Below are 19,236 nucleotides of genomic sequence, written 5' to 3' on the forward strand. Positions count from 1 at the left end.
TCATCTGTTATATTGTTCTCAGCACAACTTCTGCAAAGCATTTAACAAGCAGTTCCAGTTTCTTTTTGTTTTACAAAATAATACTTTTGTTGTTTTTATGTGGAATCACAATGGCACATTGACCTTCACTCAATGAAAGAGAAAATTCAGGACAAACATTAGCATATTATCAAGAAGTGGCAACAAAGAACAAAGCAGGTGTGAAACATAACAACCATCAAAAGCCTAATCAGCGTTGCAAGACAACAAAACACAGCGCAGCACAGAAAGCGAGTGGTTAGCACAGCTTTACCACACATCACAGCTCCCGACACCGTTAACCTTAAAAACAGGCAAGCTCTATTCACAAGCTTTCCATCAAATACGCTGTATCAATGCACACTGCCAATGCCAGAGGCTTTCATTGTCATGCTAATGGAACCAGGAGCCATAGCACTGGGTGGTAACGTTAATAAATGGTAATATCACGTCTTATTATACTGGACTTCCTTTTGTTATCATGGCTCAGAAACCCTGCGGCAGGAATATCACATCAGGTCAGATACAGAGCCCATATTAGCATATGGGCTCTGTTTTGACATGGAAAAACAATGTTTAATCTCATCTATACACTGTACAGTAGGCACCGATACTGTAATCCAATAGAAGAGTCAGAAGAATAAGCATTAATCGCATTTATATGGAAACCATGAATGTGCATGGGTGCTAATTGCATTGAGCTGCGGAAAATGATGGAAAACTTGCCCCTGGGACCTTTAAGTTACTATTTAACCTACCTCCAACATTTCCTCTATATCGCGAGGAGCAAGACCCCGCTGTAGGACAGAGGGCAGCACAACAACCACAGGAAAGCAGTCACCACACAAAAACCCCAGAGAGAGAAAGACAAGAGACACAAAGAGAGAGAGAGATGTGCAACAAGGAAAGACACATAACAGGCAAGATGGACCTGAGTCACATGACTAGTGAACTATGTTTGTTTTAACCTACTTTGAGTAGGGGACAGGTGGTGGTTATGGCATCGGGACATTTTAGAAAGCATTAAGTACATTTTAGAATAAGGAAATTTCCTGTAATCGCTCTGACCTTTACTTAACTTGGCTATGAAGAAAGCCTCACCCACCTCTCACTCACATAGGTCAAAACAAGCATCAAACAGTATTTAGAAAGCTCCAGCTGTGCACACTTCACTTCAACACTAATGAGACAAAATGCCATCTATATACAGCATATGTCACGGCTGACATTGGACACTCTAACTGTGACATCTGAAGAGAAAGACCAACACACAGGATGCAGAAAGAGAAAATGAATGAACGGTGTGTCCAGACTCAGATCGGTCTGACAGCTGGTTACCTCTTCTTCTTGCTGTCTGTCTGAGTTGCTCTGCTTTCGGTCAGGATGATGCTTCAGGAACTGGGCTACGTATGTCATAATGGATTTCTCATCCGGTTTGTCTACATCGACATCTGAGGAGGGAACCGAATTAATGTCATCAGAAGTCATATCTAGATGAGGAAACATGATAATCCTTCAACAGTTTCTCTCACAGTGGAAAATAACTGGAATTAGTAAGAATGCATTAACCTGACAGCTATTCAAAAACTGACACCTTAAATGAAAACAAGCTTCAGCACTTCAGAGCGGTGTCCAAGTTTTGTTTGGAGGTTCCACCATGCTGAATCTCATGGCCTAATGGACCTTAATTATACTGATGTCAAGCTTGATTTGTCAGGGTTCATTGTGAAGGGCAGGCGTGAAGGGGCACAGATGGTGTTTGGAAGTGACACTGAGGTGCACATCTGATGCTATGATGAATGCTTCACTTTTATTTCCAAAAGTGAAACAAAAAAAACAGAGCACGAAACATGAAAAGCTACTATCACGATCATTTGAGTGAGTAACACCAAAGGTCACATTATTGTCAAATGGCCGCAGAATGAATTTGATCCTCTGATGTTGTTCAGTTCAGTCTCCGTCAACTTAGCGACAAGAGAGAAAGAAGACGGAAAACGTCATTTACCCTCCGGGTCGAGTAGTTGTGGAACACCCAGCTCTGTCTCAGCCAATAAGAAGGCTTCCTGCAGATTTTCTCGGTTGGGCCTCCTCCATACATGCTCCATGTCAACTAGATTGGGTCGAAGAGCATTGATGACAGCGAAGAACGCTAACCCTGTGCGCCAACTGGGGCCAAAGTCCTTCACCTCCAAACCCAGACGTCTAGAAAGAATACATTACAGCATCAAAGCAAAAGAAAAAATAATAGATTTAAGAGATGTTTTTTGACACTTCACTGATACTGGTTTGGTTCATGTTTGACATTGTGTTTTGAAAAGCAACAGAATTAACTGGTAAGGGAGGCTGCATACTTGGTGGCTGTGTGCTGGACCCATTTTAGTAGAGCCTTCCTGGCTCCGCCCTGCAGAGGGGGGAGGGATTTTCTTTTGACAGGTGGGCTGGTGGTCTCAGTGCTGCTGGTAGAGCTGTCCAATGAAGAAGTGCTGCTGGACAAGGCCTGAAGTGCTGGTATGCTACTGGTCAGCTCCTCAATCTGGAACGAACAGGAAAAAAAAAAAAAAAAAATCAGGTCATAGGTTTATAGTTTTATGTTGTTTTTTTGTGTACTTGGAAATGTTTGTACATAGAATATCGAACATTAATGCTACGCATCAGCCAGAAATACTGTATTTTTCTGTGTAGCTCTCGGTTTCTACTCTCTACTGTCTGGTGCTCACAACTCAATTCATTAATTACATAAAAAACACTGTGAAATGAAGCACATCAATGTGTTGGTAAGTGAGTAAGTACATTTTGCACATTGTACATTTTCTTTAGTTACTATCCTTAAGTTTGCTAGAATATCAGACATCTCCATGCGTTGATGTTGCTTAGAGACTGTAGTATTGTGATTAAGTCCTCATTGATCTGTGCATGTCTGAAGTGCCCTGAGGTAACAACTGATTTGCTTTGGAAGATTGATTTTCCCATCTTATATTTCTCTATTGTTAAAATTGCTTAGCTTTCACAAGCTAGAAAATGATGTATTTCAAGTTTCCTGCTTTCCTAATAAGCACACAAAGCACAGTAAGCACCAACTTTCCTCTCTTTGTTTTGTCTCATCGATCCTGAATTATACATGTTGCATTTATGAATCTGATTGAGACTTTAAATCAACGAAAGGCAATGTTACCTGGAAATAGAGGATGATGGTCCAAACCAACCCCAGTACAATTGATGGCCGTCCATCAACAATGTCTGTGGAGTTGATGTTCACTAGCTTGATCTGTGTCAAAGCACGATATCCAATATTTCAGTGTATCTCAAAACAGGATCTAATAATTCCAGACTGCAATCACTTCCAGTTTATCTGCTTACACGTCACTAAAATCTTATGCATATGGATTGAGTACACACAATTTCCCTAGATCCCTTGATCTAGTAACTCGAAAATATATTTGAACATGACATGAACAATATACAGCATGAGTATAATCCTCAGCACTACTGGATGCAGATAATCCTGACCACGTCTATTCCATGTCCTGAACAAACAAGTGCAATGGCGTTATGAATACTGACCGGAGATCCTCTGTAAGCAGACTGGAGAAGGAAGAAGAAGAAGAAGAAGACAGGAAGAGAGAGCGAGAGAACATTTAGAGGTATATTGGATGTGTTTGATTGAAGGAGGGTGCCTCATTGACTGTGAGATAGCAGATATTGTAGCATCTCTGAGGTGAGATAACTTGAGTGGTTGGCTGAGAGGAGAGATCTATCACCACTACACAGGCAACAGGGATTATATCCAGCAGAGACGGACAGACAGAGGGTGATAGAGGGGGAGAGGGAGGCAAAGAGAAGAGCAAGAAAGGGGGAAGGAGGGCTGTATATATTGATATGATGAAGTATTCTATATTATCACACAGGGTTATATTACTGAGGCACTGCTGCACAACAGGTCATCATATGGTAATACACGCCACTCCGTATAGGAGAGCAAGCATGCAGGAAGAGATTGAGGTCTGGTGGGGGCAGCGTGGGGAAGTGCGGGATAGTGGCTGATAAGAATACATGTAATACACAGTTTCATATTAGAAAACACAGCAGGTTACCCCAGCAACTCAACGTAGCAGTGTGAGGCTGGAATAGTTAATGGAAGTGTTTTTTGTTATATATCAACACACACCGGCAAAAAGAACACAGGTGACCATACAGTATTATCTGCACTGGTACCGACACTGTGTGGATGAACAGAATAGCTGACTTTACTCAAATTATTCACTAACGTTTTTGATAATTAATCGTTTAAATGATCGGTGAAGCTAAAATACCAACTATGTGCTGGTTTGAGCTTCTCAAAAGTGAAGATTTGCTGATTTTCTTTGTCTGATATTGTTGTTAAGGGAATATATTTAGATTTTGGGCTAATATTTGACCATATTCTGAGATTTTATGGTTTAAAACAAGTAAAGGGATTCATTAATTAAAATAAGTGTTAGTTGCAGACATAGTTGACATTATAGCTGTGGATCTGAAACTCCTTGTTAAATACATATATTACAGACTTTCAACAGTTTACAGTCTGATGACATGTACATTGAACAATGCTTTCTATGACACAGACACAAGAGATAAACATGTATTGGGCATAAAGCGATTGGGCCTCTAAAGCTAAATGTAAACACAGTCTAGACATACATCAGGTTTACACACAGAGCATATTTACATTTAATTTTCTACACATAGATTACACACACACGCACACGCACACACACACACACACACACACACACACACACACACACACACACACACATATACAGCAAGAGTGCCCACTGACGTTTCATCTCCAGACTGCAGATTACTGGTGCAGGATTTATGGTTTTAACCCTGTCACACTTGAGGAAGACAAATCAATGTCCCTGCAGACACCAGCTCATACTTACTGCTTTATTTATGTATATCCAAGGACGAGCTGGATGAAGCTTCGGAAATGTATTTACTAATCTTACAGAGGGGCAGTTGATGCAGTTAGATGATTACATCCAAAGCCACATTAAGCATTTTTGGATGTAATTCTGTCAATGAGCTGGGAGAAGGAATTGCAAAACATTTTTTTTTTTTTTTTTGAGATGGCAGAAAGAGAAACGGAGAGCACTAATATCATAAAGTGCAAGAGGTGTGGTCTGACCAGCACGGATCGATTAAAGTTATAGAATTACTCAAGTCCAATCATTAAATTTCCATTGATCTTTTGATCATTTATAGGCAGCCAAACAAAGTAAATAAATGGGAATCCGACCAATCAAAACATGAAGAAAGTCAGCAAAAATATATCAAATCCTGTGTTTGAATTCTGGTTGTATTTTTCATTTGTGCACTCAAAATCTTTGCAGGCATGTGAAAAAGAGCATAGTGGTTTAGGGGGAGTGATGTGGGGAGGTGGAGCGAGTAAGAGGCGGGGATGAAGGGGAAACAGGTCACACGAGGTCAAGATTCAATGTTTGTGCCCACGAGGCAGCAGCTGTGCAGGGAGAGCAGCGGGGGGGTAAAACAGAAAGGAAAAAAAAAAACATTAAAAGAAGGCGCTGAACTCTTACCTTCCTACCCTCAAGGAAGTTGAGAGCTGTACCAATGTTGGCGACCCAGTGGATCCTCTTTAGCTTCTTGCCCTGCTCACATGCCTGGAAGGAAGAAGGTGAACAATGGAGACGGAAAGAAAGAAGAAGCTACAGCATGGGTATGGGAATTACTGAGATATGGTGCAGACACCACCAGCAAACACAAATACTGTTAAGAAGAATAAATGAGAAAACCAGGAATAAATTCAGAAAGACAGCGATGTCCAATCAGAGCTGTGTTTGACTATAAAATACCAGATCAATAGGACAAAGGCGGCTTAGACCTGAGGCAATATTGGCCGAGTAAAATCCTCAAGATGTGTGTGTACGTTTTTAGCGTATGTGTGTGTGTGTGTGTGAACTATGAGCAGTCCCAGTTAATCTGGGCTTTTCAATTCCATTCAAACATCCCAATAAAAGCCGATCAATGAGCATTTCCATGTAATTGAGGCTCATTTCACATGCACTGCATTAAGTCTGTAGCTCTTCTGAAATTTGTCAAGAACAATTTCTATCAGCAGCACTGATTGTTATATAGTCACATTGTCACATAAACAATTACAAATGACTGAATCTCTGTTATTTGCCCAGCCTGACCCTCGTTAAATCAGATCCAGTCAAAATTTAATCCAGAAGGATCAGAGGATATGAAGTGTTTGAAGTCTGCGGCCAAATCACATGCAGCAGAGCTGACCACGAGGCTCACCAGTTTTTGTCCAGAGAGGACTTCCAGCAGGGCCAGCAGCATCACACCATCCTTGATGTCCTCAAATAGGTCTGTTACCACCAGAGGCGGGACACGCTACGTGAGAAAACAAGCATACCCGTGAGCCTTTATTGTAAAAATGAGTTTGACTTGAGTTTTTCTAAACAACATGTTGAAACAAGCACACGTAGAAATGGAGTGAGGTAAAAGTTTCGGCTTTTGACACTGAAAACTGAAGGACATTTGAGCTCAAGGTAACTGAAACAACTGAAAACAACTGAAAATTTTTTCTGGGAGTAATTCTTACGATGTGCAGGAGACACTTTTTAATAGGTGCCTGCTGCCTGGGCATAATTAGCAACACAAACTCACTCTTTACATAAACATTGCATGCCATAAACTCACACAAAGCTTTCTCAGCTTCCTTGGAATGTAAAAACCCGGGATTTAAGTCTTAATAGCTCACGCAATGTACATGAAACTGAGGCAAGAAGTAGTTTTTCTGAATATTATCCTACCCTAAGTGGCACAGCGCATAATAAACCAGAATACAATAAATATATTACACTGTAAGACGTTTATTTCAACTTGTGAAACATGGATAAAGGAAATCGTCGTAAAAAAAATGTTCTTGAAGCCTCAAAAGAGTTTGGCTGTGCCAAGTATTACTGACAGCCAGAGTCAGCCATAAGCAGAGGCTCAGCAGGCTCTGAATGAGGTCTTCAAATCCTAAAATATGCTGATGATTTCAAACTGTATCCTTCTCATTGACTGCCTCCCTGACCTGACACAGACTTGTAGACTTGGGGAAATCCACATATCTCTGTTTCTTGCCGGCGCCACATCAAGGATTTCTCTTAAACCACAGTCACATGCTGGGGCTGAGGAGAGGTTTAGAGGGGGGAAAGCATTCAGACGAGCGAGCCATTCACAGGGAGATTAGCGGCAAAGAGAGTGAGGGAGAAAGAGACGCGAGGAGAGGCGGAAGCGGGGATGTGTGCACGAGTGCGTCTGTGTTAGCACATGCGAGAGGAGTGTGTGTGTGTGGTGTGAGAGAGAAAAACATACAACCCTCACCAACTTGGATACGCGAGACGGGTATAATTGAGTAGAGAAAAATGATAGAAGGCACAGAGAGAAGGGACACTAACCTCGCGCCTTTCAAAATTAATTAGCAAATACAGTAGCTCTTCTCGCTAATTCCTCTTCTAATGTCATTTCATGGCTTGGATATTAGAATGTACAGACAGCACTTGTGCCCCTATCATAAAGTGACAGAAGAAACACTTACAAAGAGCCCCTCAAATGCATAAATTACACCATGGGCTAATTGAAGTTAAATTTACCTATTTGTTCATTATAATCCTAAAGCTAATGAGGAAATTTCTGACTAATTACAAAATAAGAAACTCATATCCATTTCCTCTGCTCAGCCGCATGAGCTAAAAAAAAATAAATCAAGGGCTTAATGAGCTAATTACATATGAGTGTCTGGGCCATAATTGAATGCGAGCAGAGGAGTTTCAGGATGTGCTCCTGTCTGTGCTCTCGTGTTATTCCCCTGGTACACTTGACTCAGTGGATTCCAAAAGATCAACAGTATGGAAGACAGTGGGAGGGGCAGGAACAAAGAGGAGGCTGAGGGGTTTCATTTTGAGTTGCAATACATCCAGTTTGAAGGAAAATTGACATCAGATGCCTTCTGTTCAAACCTTCTGAAGGCAAAGTTTGGACACAAAAGTCACAATGTGGATAATAATCACAGTAAGTTACTTTATATTTGGGCAAACTCTCACATGAACTTATGCACAGGGTGAATGTCTATTTTGCTTTCCGTGTTAACCCACTCGTTAGCTAACATACTCACAATGACAAGGCTAACATGGTGATATTTAGCAGGTAAAAATTCTGCTATGTTCAGCATTTTAGTTGAGGGTGTGGGCACGCTAACATTTGCTCATTAGCTTTAAACCAAAAAAAGTACAGCTGATGCTGATGGGACTGTGATCAGATTTGATTTATTCAAAAACCAAAGTACTGGACAAACTGGAATTTTGACAAGATGCTAGATGGGAAGTCAGAGAATCAACAAAGTTATAGCAAGTCATCAGGATGGCAACAGGAATGTCTGCCATATTTTGTGCCAATCCATCTAGTAGATGTAGAAAGGAGGGGGTGGATGGGAGTTGTGGAGCTTCACTTTCCTGCTGCTGTAATCTTGAAGAACACTTGGTTCGCTGATTACTTTACTAAAGCTGTTTGCGTGGAAAATGCCTGAGCAGCGATGAGACCTCTGCTGCTCACACCAACCACACTGTAATTAAGCTTTAACCTTCTCAGAAAGGATTTGTCAAAATGGAAACTTGGGGCCCGCTCACTGAATTTGCCCCCTTGTCACTCCACTGCAGTGCAGGGAGTAACTTTGAACCCCAAACCAAAATTATATCATTCTAAGCAAAATTCACCAGAATTATATCAGAAATATACCACCTCCATATACTATATACTGTAAATTTGGGGTCTAAACAACATTACCCAATGTTTCAATGAAAGAAACTACCTGCAGAAAGTACTGCCATGCTGCTCTCTCACAGTTTGGTCTATAACTGGTGACTTAATCTGGTGAACTACTCCGAGTAATGAGAGTCATTAATCTTCTGTATAAATTACCGGCTCCAATACGTTCTCTCACAGAAACTCTTTGTCAGAGCTCATAAGACTTCTTTTGTTGTACCTGTGGAGTGGAAAAGTAAGGGGGAGGGGACCGGTGGTGAAAGGAAGCCCTCATGCCATGTCTCAACTCACCTAACGATTAATCACATACCTTTAGGCGCTGAATTAAAGACCTGTGATAACTGGAGTGGCCTAATCATCTGCATAGCCAAGGGCATGATCTATCCTTCTGAGACCAGAGCTAAACCAACTGTTAAAGCTTCCTCCCTCTCTTTATCCTTCTGTCTGTCTCTCTCACTCACTTTTTTTTGGCCTAATGTGTCTCTTTAAATGGTTCTTTGAAGAGCATTTATGGATGTGAGGGAAGCCCATCAGATGGCATTTCATCTCTACAACTCCACAGAACAACATCTTTAAGAAATGCACCTGTTATTACAACAGATCTTCGGCACCAGCTGAACTGACTTTCACCCCTTACTCATCACAAAGCTCTCCGAACATTTGCCGAGCTGCTATGACGACCAAGACATTTTTGAAGACAAATATGGGCCAATCAGTGTCACTATGGCAACGTCAGGCATCAGGTGAAAGGGTAAGCAGTTTCATGATGGGCGAGGGGGAGAGCAACTAATTTGATCAACTACTGTAGATAGAGATAGAAGCGTGGGGAACAAACACTGTTATCTCTTCCAATGGGACTGTGGTAGCATCACTAATTTATTGATTAGCTGAACTGGTGGATTAAGGTGAATTTGAATGGAATTTAAATGACATGAAGTGAAATTTCCAGGATTTCTTATTTTCTTCTTATTTTGCAGTGTCTGGGACATTTCTGGGCTGTTAGCCCAGTAAGATTGGTGAAGTATCGACTTCAACCAATGCAATGTTCCTATAATAGCAGTTTGCAGTGTACAAACATGCAGTGTTTTCCCGTTGGTGTTTAACTGGGAGGAGCGGACAAGTTTGAAGTTGTGCTTACAAGCAGTAACTGACTATTCCTGCATAGCATACCTTTAAAAGAATAGACATTCGGGTAATATACTTATTTGCTTTCTTGCAGTGAGCTAGACAAGAAGATCAATGCTAGTCTCACATGTGTATGTAAATATGTAGTTAGAAGCAGCAGATGGCTATCTTAGCTTAGCATAAATACTAGAAACAGGAGGAAACAGCAAGGCTTAATAAATCTGAGGGTAACATAATCCACCTACCAGCGCTAGTAAAGTTCACTAATTAACATGTTATGTCAGACTATTTCCCTGCTTGGAGCAGATGCCAGCCAACCAACCAGCAGGCCAAGAAATACTACGGCACATAGCCTCCCATCAAACAGCAAATCGCTGTTTTTACACTTTGGTTTTTGTGTGGATTAAACAAGATGCAACTGTTAAATTGTAGGAATTAGAGGGCTTCCCCTGTTTTTAGTCATTATGACAGCTAAGCTGCTGGATCCATCAACATATGTACCATGCAAATGTGTACGGTAAGAATGTCATCTAATTTGTAGGACAGCGATTAAATGTATTCCCCCCAAATTTTCTTTATGCTTTTTAATCCAGACTTTTTGGGGATCCCTCTCTTCTGAGTCCTCATTGCCTTTGCAGTGAAACCCCGGCATTTTCAATGACCATGAAATAGCAAAAAGAGCTCCACTCTATTGTGTCAGAATGACTTAATAAATAAACTATGTGCTTACCTTAAACGTTATCAAAAATTCAAAACATTTAGGTATTGGGCTGTGTGCAATTTTCTGCTGGCACGGTCCTGAGACGTGATATTTAATATTACGTCAAGGTTTATTCCCTCTGGAGTGCTTTTCAAATGAATTTTCTGCTCCACGTCACCGCGGTTCAAGGCCACCACAGCTGTCGTAATCAAATAGGAATCCTTGATAGGAGCGTTGCAGATTGTAATAACACTTAATTGTGTTGCACTGTGCCATATTTGCCTTGTCCACCCATTCCTGAAACGCTGTTAAAGCAGTAATGGGTTAAATTGACGAGCCTAATGCAGTATAATGCAATAATTACATGCATACAATGCCCCCTCAGCATGCAGCTGCATCAAGTGTAATTATTCAGTTTAAGTTACAGATATACTGGTGTCCTAGCTCATTGAGGAGGCAAATGAAGGGCAGTCTCTAAATAAAAACCCCTATCCTGAACAATCTAAATTGGTCCATATTGAGATAGAGAGCTTACAGGTTACTAAGACTTAAATTACAGACAGTAGCTTGCAGGAAAAAAGATACAGAGTGTAATAAATGGTATAATGTGCAAGAGATAATTAGAGTGAGAGTAAATCCTTGCTACAAGCTACACATGATTGGAGGAATGAAAAGGGGTATGAAAGGCATGCAAGTGAGAATGACTGTGTGTGTGGTCTGAGCTGGCACAGTCAGTCCCATGACCAGCTCCACAGTGCTGTGGAAATGGAGCAAAAAGAGGATGGAGCATGGAAGGGAAAAGCGGCTGGAAGTGGAAAACAATGACATGGGGAAGTTTTCAATCCACAAACACCAGCACGAGTGTTTGTGTAAAGGGACAACACAATGCTGGCAGGAGCAGTGGGAATCAACCAGACTCTCTTACCTTTGCCAAGTGGGAATTGATCCATTTGGTGAATGTCCTTTTCTGCACTGCCTCCTGCTCATCTGTAAATCAGAGCCCAGAGCGTCACTATCAGTCACATGCAATAATAAACAAAGAGGGGATTGAAACACAAGCTTCTCATTGTCTATTGTTTTGAGAGTCGATTGGGTTTGCAGAGCTGGATGGAGAGTGTAATTAACTTTGATATTATTTCTTTCTGTCTAATGTGTCTGAACGCAGTCGCACCAAATCATACCTTGCACTGATGTGGTAAGAGAAAGCATTTGACATTTAAAGATGGCATTTTCACATGCTGGACTCCTCTTGGTGTGGACATATCATCCTCTCAAAGATGCCCTTTGGATGATAGAAGGGCAGTGGATCTTCCTATACGATGACATGTACCTCTGCCATGATCTATAAGAGGTTTTTATTCATTTCTGACTACAGTTCAAGCATGCAGTTTGTTGCTACAATATTGTACATTTCGCAGTTCAATAACAACCTCACATAAAGCCAACCTTAGCCTAAACGGAAGGTCATTGTTTGTGGTGGCTACAGTGATAAAGCCCATTTAGCAAAGGCACAATCAATAGCATAGATGTCTGCTGACAATGTCCCCTAAAAAGCCACTTAACTTAAATGAGGATGAGGCATAAATCAAGCCCGGTCTCTCACATGTGCACAAGCAAACATACAATACAAACACACATGTACAGGCAAACAAAATATAGTTTTTAGCTTTTTTTTTAGCAACCCAAACACTCTCCTGCTGTAATTTATCCTTCCTGATTTTTGACAGCAGAATTCACTTTTGCTTGCAGCTCATGCTGTAACAATTAGGACTTCTGCGCCGATTACTGTACATGTGTCATCGACAAATTCAGGTGTGACTGCCACATACATCCCATTGTAGTGTACAAAAAAAAAACAAAAAAAAAACAGATCTACAGTCTAGCAGGGACTCTAAGGATCCAATCATGTACAGTGACTGGCACATGTGACAATGTTTTTTTCTGTCCCGTCTGCGCCACAGAGCAATATCTCCCTGATAAACACGTTATCAGTGAGAGAGGACGGCAGACACAGTGCTTTCCTCTACCTTAATGAAATATGCTGACGGTTTGATTGCACTCAAGTTGGTTAGTGTGTCACTAGGTACTGTGGGCAGATGCGAACAGTAAGGGGTGTGTGTGCATCAGAGAGGGGGGGGCGGGGGATTGTTCATACATAATGCAGATACATTCACGCATAGTCATACGTGCCACTGAGCAGGTCCCTGTTCTGTGAATTAATCTTATGATTGGGTTGAGGAGTAATCAAATATTGATGGGCGGTAATATTGGATGAGAATGGGGAAGATTTAGCCTCCTGCATGCTAGAGCAGAAACACGTGTGACGGAGAACATGTCTGCACAAGCGTGGTGCCAGCCTCTCAGTCTCAGGGACGAGGTGACTTTGAACTATGCGCACACACAGTCACACTTAAGCACACGCACACACACACATTCACATTCTTTCAATATCACAAAGGGAAACAGCCATCCTCCGCAACCCAGCCTCGCAGCGGCATTTTAACACACTTGATTACCTTCTCGGCTAGTGTTGGCCTGTATCATCATTAGTCTCATCCACAGCCCCTGAGTTCTCACTTTGACCCCCCGCAGTGAAGACGACCTTAATGAAATATCATTAAAATCTGGTTTGTTGTCTCAGGGGCTGTGTCTGTTGATGCACTGTGATGAGACTGGATCAAAAACAGACAGAAAAGGAAGGAAGTCCACGTACAAACTTACTGCAAACTGTAAAGCAGCCGTTCTGGCTGATTCTCTGTTTCTCCATAGCTAATGTGACAGGAAACAAATCCAAAGAAACATTACGGTAATGTCTCTTCCAATCTAATCTAATCTATCAGACAGTCAGACAGAATGCTGAACGCATTACATCCAAATACAGACGAGCAGACAGGCGGACCGCCACAGGGTCAAACAGAGAGATAAGAAATCAAACATTTTGACAGTCTGCCTGCTGTGCTGTGACACATGCAGTGAGCTGGTACTTGTCTGCTGTGTGTGCTTGCTTCACCGGCTGTAGTCTCGGAGCTCAGCGACCTCCACGCACACAGACATACAGACACACACTCTGCCACGGTGGAAAAGCCTCCTTCAAATTTCTGCCTATTTTGGACAACACACACCACATCACAGCTCAAAAAACATCTTCCTTGTGGGGAAAACTTACTGAGGAACACTGCAAAATGTACACACTCACACACAGTAGGCACATGCAGTCCATACTGCAGTGCCAGGAGACACACAGCTATCCTACAAATACACACACACACACACACACACACACACACACACACACACACCTTGTACTTGCCTTGTTTTTCTCACACTATCCATCCCAGCAGAGTACACACATTCATGCACACGCTGTCCCACTTACCGCGGAGGTAGTGGTAGAACCCCGTCACCAGGTTGAGAGATGTGTTCTTTTTCGGGGAGCCTTCGCCCCCTGCTCGTTGTGCCATCTTGTACCCAAGACTACGCCTTGATTCCCACCTGTTCTCATGGGGACGTTGAGAGGACATTCACGGCAACCTCTGGGAGAGGCTACACTTGCCCTTGCTCCTGCCCTTGCTGCCTCTCCCCCTTTTTTGGGGAGGTGTCTTTAAAGAGCTCCCTGGAGCACTGGACCTCCCGAGATGACAGCGGTGAAACTGTTGCTCTGAGGCAACGCAGGCAGGAAGGTTTCGCTCTCCTGTTCTCCTCTCGTCTTTTACGTCTTGCTGTCCTCTGTCCTGTCCTGCAGCAACGGGCTGCAGACTCAGTGAGACTCAGTGTTTTTCCTGCCTGTTAAGCAGCTTGGGAGTGATGTGAGTGTACGCGTGATGCAAAGACTGTTTCTGTGTGTGCATGCGTGTGCGTGTGTGTGTGTGAGTGTGTGTGCGCGTGTGGGAACAGCGCAGTGCCGGCTTGCCTCAGCATCAATCTGTCTTGCTTAGTCCCTTTCTCTCTCTCCCATTGCCTCTCCAACACTCTCTATCTCAGTCTTTCCCTCCCACGTTCTCTCTCTCTCTCTCTCTCTCTCTCTCTTAATTTCTCACTGTAGGCTACAGGAACAATCCACTTCCCTCCACTGACCAGCCAATCAGAGTACGTGGGAATGAGTGATGTCACAGCAGCCCCGTCCTGATGTGGAGAGGGAGAACTGAGCGGAGAGAAGGGTGGTGGGTGGGTTGAAGGGGACCGTTTAGCAGGTTAGGAGGGGAGGAAGTGGGAGCTCTACTCTGACAGCATCCCACACACACATATACAAATACGCTAACACAGAATTGGGATAGATGTGCAGGAATTCCCTATGTGTTGCTGGCACTCTAATACCCCTCCTCTCTTTTGCTCTCTCTCATCCACACAGATACCATGCGGTGCTCTGAGGCTTGCAGCTTTCTACTCTACAGAGCCTGCAGGGGAGCAGACTATCACTGGCAGTGGTCCTGTCTGATCTGCTACTGTACGCTCTTCAAAAGGGATGCGCTTTTATCTCAACCACAGTCACATACAGTGCATCTGTCTGTTTGTTTTCTCAGAGGGAGCGAGCACCGAATAGGACAGAATACAATAGAGGTGAATGCAATATCTGTTTGGTTTGGCGTACACGTCAAGATCAGAGTTTAAAGCATCTGTAGACAATATAGGCAAGTCCAGAACAAAGGAAACAATGTTAAGTGCGTTTTAACCTTCATTCACTCTGAATGTGTGATCTGCATCGCAGTGGAAATTGTGCTAACTGTGTGTAAAACTTAAGCTTCGAACCAGGCGAAAAACAAACAGCACTGCAGACAATGGGAGTATTGTTCATCCAGCAACTCTGAATTTAGCCTCGAAAGAGACACTCTCCAACTGCAAGGGCCACTACGAGGAAGTGGATCAGAAGCAATCCTGTGCTATGGAGCCAAAATGACGCCAAACCCCTCCACTGCTGCAGTACGATTATAAGAAAAAACACAACTGTGGCAGTACGTTGACCTCCTCTCCTTTTCACTGTCAGCTCTGTACCTCTGCTTCTGTCAGACCCATGTTCTCCCACATTCAGTCCCTCTATTTTCCTCATATTTTGTCCCTCATATTTTCTAACACACACACACACACGTACACACACACACAGACACGCTCTGGCAATATTAAAAGGACTGGGCTCTTCTTTGAAACCATATTCAGAGAGTTTCCAGGAAAGCAATATTCATGCAGAATAGCCTGGTGGGTCTTATATCAGCCTTAAAGATGAAAGCACCATTCATCATTTGTGTGATTTTCCCTTTTGTTCTTTGGGTTCCCCCCATAAGGGATTTTAATTATGAAAGTCATCAATAACCAATGGCAGCTGTCATCCGCTATCTGTCTGCTGATAATCACACTGCTGACACTCTTGCCTTTAGCAGCCCTGAAACTGGCCGTCGTAGCGTCTGCCCACTCCGCGGACCTGTCTTTGAAGCGAGTGTCCGTTTTACTTTTCCTTCCATACGTTATTACTTCTCTGTGCGTGTATGCGTGTACACGTATTATAGATGGACCGAGAATGTGCGTTCAAAGAAATATTCATGCAGTCCTGTTTTCCATATTTACATATACATTGCCTTTACTTGCTCACTCTAGACTATAAAGGCATCAATTTATGCCTGTGGAAAGCAGAATCCAGTGGGACACTCATACTGCACACAGTCACAATCCCCACTCAATAACATTACTGCGAGAAAATGCTTTGGTCCAAACAACAACCAGACAAAAAGAAAAAAAATCTATTGTTGCGTATGTGCTGCTGTTTGTGCAGCCCACACAATATCAATGACGTGAATAATGGAACACACTATATTGACAGATGAGCCTGTGAACATTTGTTTCTAGTTAGCAGTTTCTGTCAGTATGTCTGCCACGTTAAAGGTGTTGTCTGATAAATTATTCCTGGAGAGCGACACTTCAATTGAGAAGTGTGAAGGAACTATCCAAGGTGCTGAACCCATCAGTGAGGATCCTTAAATTTACAGGGAAGCAACGGAAAATGAAGACCAATTCTAGCCATACTGGAAGTCCAAATGGTCTGTTAAAGCACAACATATCTGTTTTTGTCGGTATGTTTTTTTGAGAATTCCTCCAGTTAGCAGCCGTACAGCAGAAAGTGGGAAAGCTGAACTTCCCTGGAGAGCTAAACTGTTTAGAAAAACAACCCCGGGACAAAATCAAAACAAGATGGTGAGGATTCATGGGACTTATTAGACTTCACCATGGGGATTGAAAGAAGCGAGCAGGTGCACACACTCACTCTCTCACACGCACACGCACACCCACACATAGACACAATAAGACAGGTTGAATGGAGGCAGAATCATTTTCATGTCTACTGTATGTGCGAGAATAAACCAACAGACTCCTTTAGGCTGCAGACCTCGAGAGTGTTCCCGTCTTTCCAAGAGAAAATGGGGGGGGGGGGGTTGGAGGGTTAAAACAGACTGAACCTCAGCTGGTCTGGATCCCTAATGGAGCCCCTGGCAGCCCTACAAAACACCAGATCCTTCTCTGAGGTTGTGGAGGTTGGACGTGGGTCAGCGCCCGGCGCTCACACAGGTATGTCTGCGGGGTGCGAGGCATCCTGAGGAGAGGAGGAACAGCCTCTTTTCAGCCATTAAAGGGAAAACAAACGGCCTCCTGGAGGGTGGTGTAACGTTGCTTCTGCACGTATTCTAATCTATTCACCCTTAGGATATTTGGGTTTGCTTTCTGAGCAGCCAAGACTTCTTATTTAGCTTCCCGAGGAGTGCATAGAGACACAGCGCCACCTAGTGGATAAGTAAAGCTTTAAGTATATAAAGTTCTCTTTGCACAAGTCTGGTTTGAAGAAATACTGCACAGACACAAAAGACAAAGCAAGACAGGACATGTCAGGACAGGAAAAATGAACAAGCTCAGCATAAGATCAGCTTTTAAATTGCAGCCTCCCAGATGACCCTGCTCTGCGCTCGAGCATCTCTGATCTCTCTTAATCTATTAATGACTCCACAACTCACCAGCCATGATGACGGTCGGTCAGATACGGACAGGCCCTCCAGCACGTACTGTGCAGGGTTACACACTCTGCTGGCAAGTATTAATTTAGTAATGGATTCATTAAAATATATCGTCTTAACATTATTCAGGCATTTGGACATTTAAATTCAAAGAAGAGTGACGCACTATGGACGTATACGTATAGCTCTAGAGTCACAATGGCCGTGTTGATACCACGCTGTAATACCAGAGCTCTTTAGCCTTCTGTAGCCATAATACATTTTCTTCTGCAGTGCAACATTAATGGAACATGCCTGTAAAAGCTATCATTGCACTGAATGGATGGCTTTGTTGTGCACCAGAGAGGTATCTCGTAATTGCTCCATACTGCACACACATATACAAACACATTGACAAGCATGCACCCAACACGTGCAAGCACACACACACATTTGTAATGCACCCACTGACACCCAAAGTGATTTAACAGATTCTGTTGGCTTTTCTGCCCCTATACTCCTCTCAATGGCTTCTTTATCCACTTCCTGGTCCCAGCTCTTCTCTTTCACCCCAACAATTCCTAATTTAAAAAACCCTTCTCTGCACTTCCGCTGGAGTACTTTAGCCCTAACAGTCAATAACACCCTCTATCACACCCTTAGCACCTCCACTCAACCCTCACATGCCCATTCAGCCTTTCCATTCTCCATCCCACTTCATTTACAGCATATTTTTACCAGTCCCAACATAAGTGCTGAGACGGAAGTCCAAATGCCAGCCCATTAGCATAGCTAATTACATTTCAGTAATAATGACACCACATTAAAGAGAGTAAGAAGGGGGGAACAAGTCAAAGTGATTATCAAAACAACCCCTTTCCTCTTTCAAGCACCATCACTCCCTTTTCAGGACCAGATGTGCAGAGAAGGCACTTTGTCGCTAACAAAAATGTCCAAATATCACAGTGTTCATTAAAGCCAGGCCACTGATACAGTAATTTCAGCAATTTCAGCACCTGCAGTAGTGACATACACACACATGCACACGCACGAGGGCGCACACAAACGCACACACAAAGCATTTAAGCAGACGAGCATGGCAATGAATTAAAGTGAAAAAAGGTATTTATAATGCAAAAAACAAACAAATAGAAATAAATTATAATTGAAATAATTTTGAGGAACCATTATCACTTACGGTTAAAAATCTAGTAATTATTAATTTGATTCATTTCTGACAAGGATGCTGCAGAAAATCACATGCTATCCTGTGGCAGAATAGTCTGAGATTGCACCTCATTGGATTTGAGCTTTAATCTTCTTCCTGCTTTTCAAGGGCTCCTTTATCAGGCAAATATATTCAGCCGAACACAATTTTAATACCATACACAAACAGACTGAACATGCCGCTAATACAAAGCATCTATACCACTGGAGGCATCAGGGGTCACATCAGTGGCACTAAGAGCTTTAGAAAGACTCAATTTGGCTTTGAAAAAATATCTTCAGCTTGATGTTCCTCTGCCGTTCTCTCTACCAATCTGTGTGTGATGAATTTGTGTGTGTGTTTGTGCTTGTGTGATGCTTCGTGTGTGTGGGGGA

General features: G+C 42.7%; 1 protein-coding gene across 1 annotated transcript in view; it reads right to left on the reverse strand.

Moving 5' to 3' along the window:
- The window catches only part of syne1a (spectrin repeat containing, nuclear envelope 1a), a 113,547-nt gene extending 98,932 nt beyond the window's left edge, over nt 1–14,615 (reverse strand). Inside the window, exons 1-10 of the mRNA XM_070986882.1 lie at nt 14,040–14,615; nt 11,589–11,650; nt 6,325–6,420; nt 5,598–5,681; nt 3,580–3,600; nt 3,191–3,283; nt 2,370–2,551; nt 2,024–2,220; nt 1,357–1,469; nt 777–815 (exon numbers count right to left, since the gene is read on the reverse strand). Of these exons, the coding sequence (XP_070842983.1) occupies nt 777–815; nt 1,357–1,469; nt 2,024–2,220; nt 2,370–2,551; nt 3,191–3,283; nt 3,580–3,600; nt 5,598–5,681; nt 6,325–6,420; nt 11,589–11,650; nt 14,040–14,184 (1,032 nt within the window). The 5' untranslated portion in view covers nt 14,185–14,615. The remainder of the gene's footprint in view (nt 1–776; nt 816–1,356; nt 1,470–2,023; nt 2,221–2,369; nt 2,552–3,190; nt 3,284–3,579; nt 3,601–5,597; nt 5,682–6,324; nt 6,421–11,588; nt 11,651–14,039) is intronic.
- Nucleotides 14,616–19,236: the final 4,621 nt, after the last annotated feature.

This window comes from Chaetodon trifascialis, chromosome 19 (assembly GCF_039877785.1).
Source record: "Chaetodon trifascialis isolate fChaTrf1 chromosome 19, fChaTrf1.hap1, whole genome shotgun sequence".
In the NCBI taxonomy this organism is placed as follows: Eukaryota; Metazoa; Chordata; class Actinopteri; order Chaetodontiformes; family Chaetodontidae; genus Chaetodon; species Chaetodon trifascialis.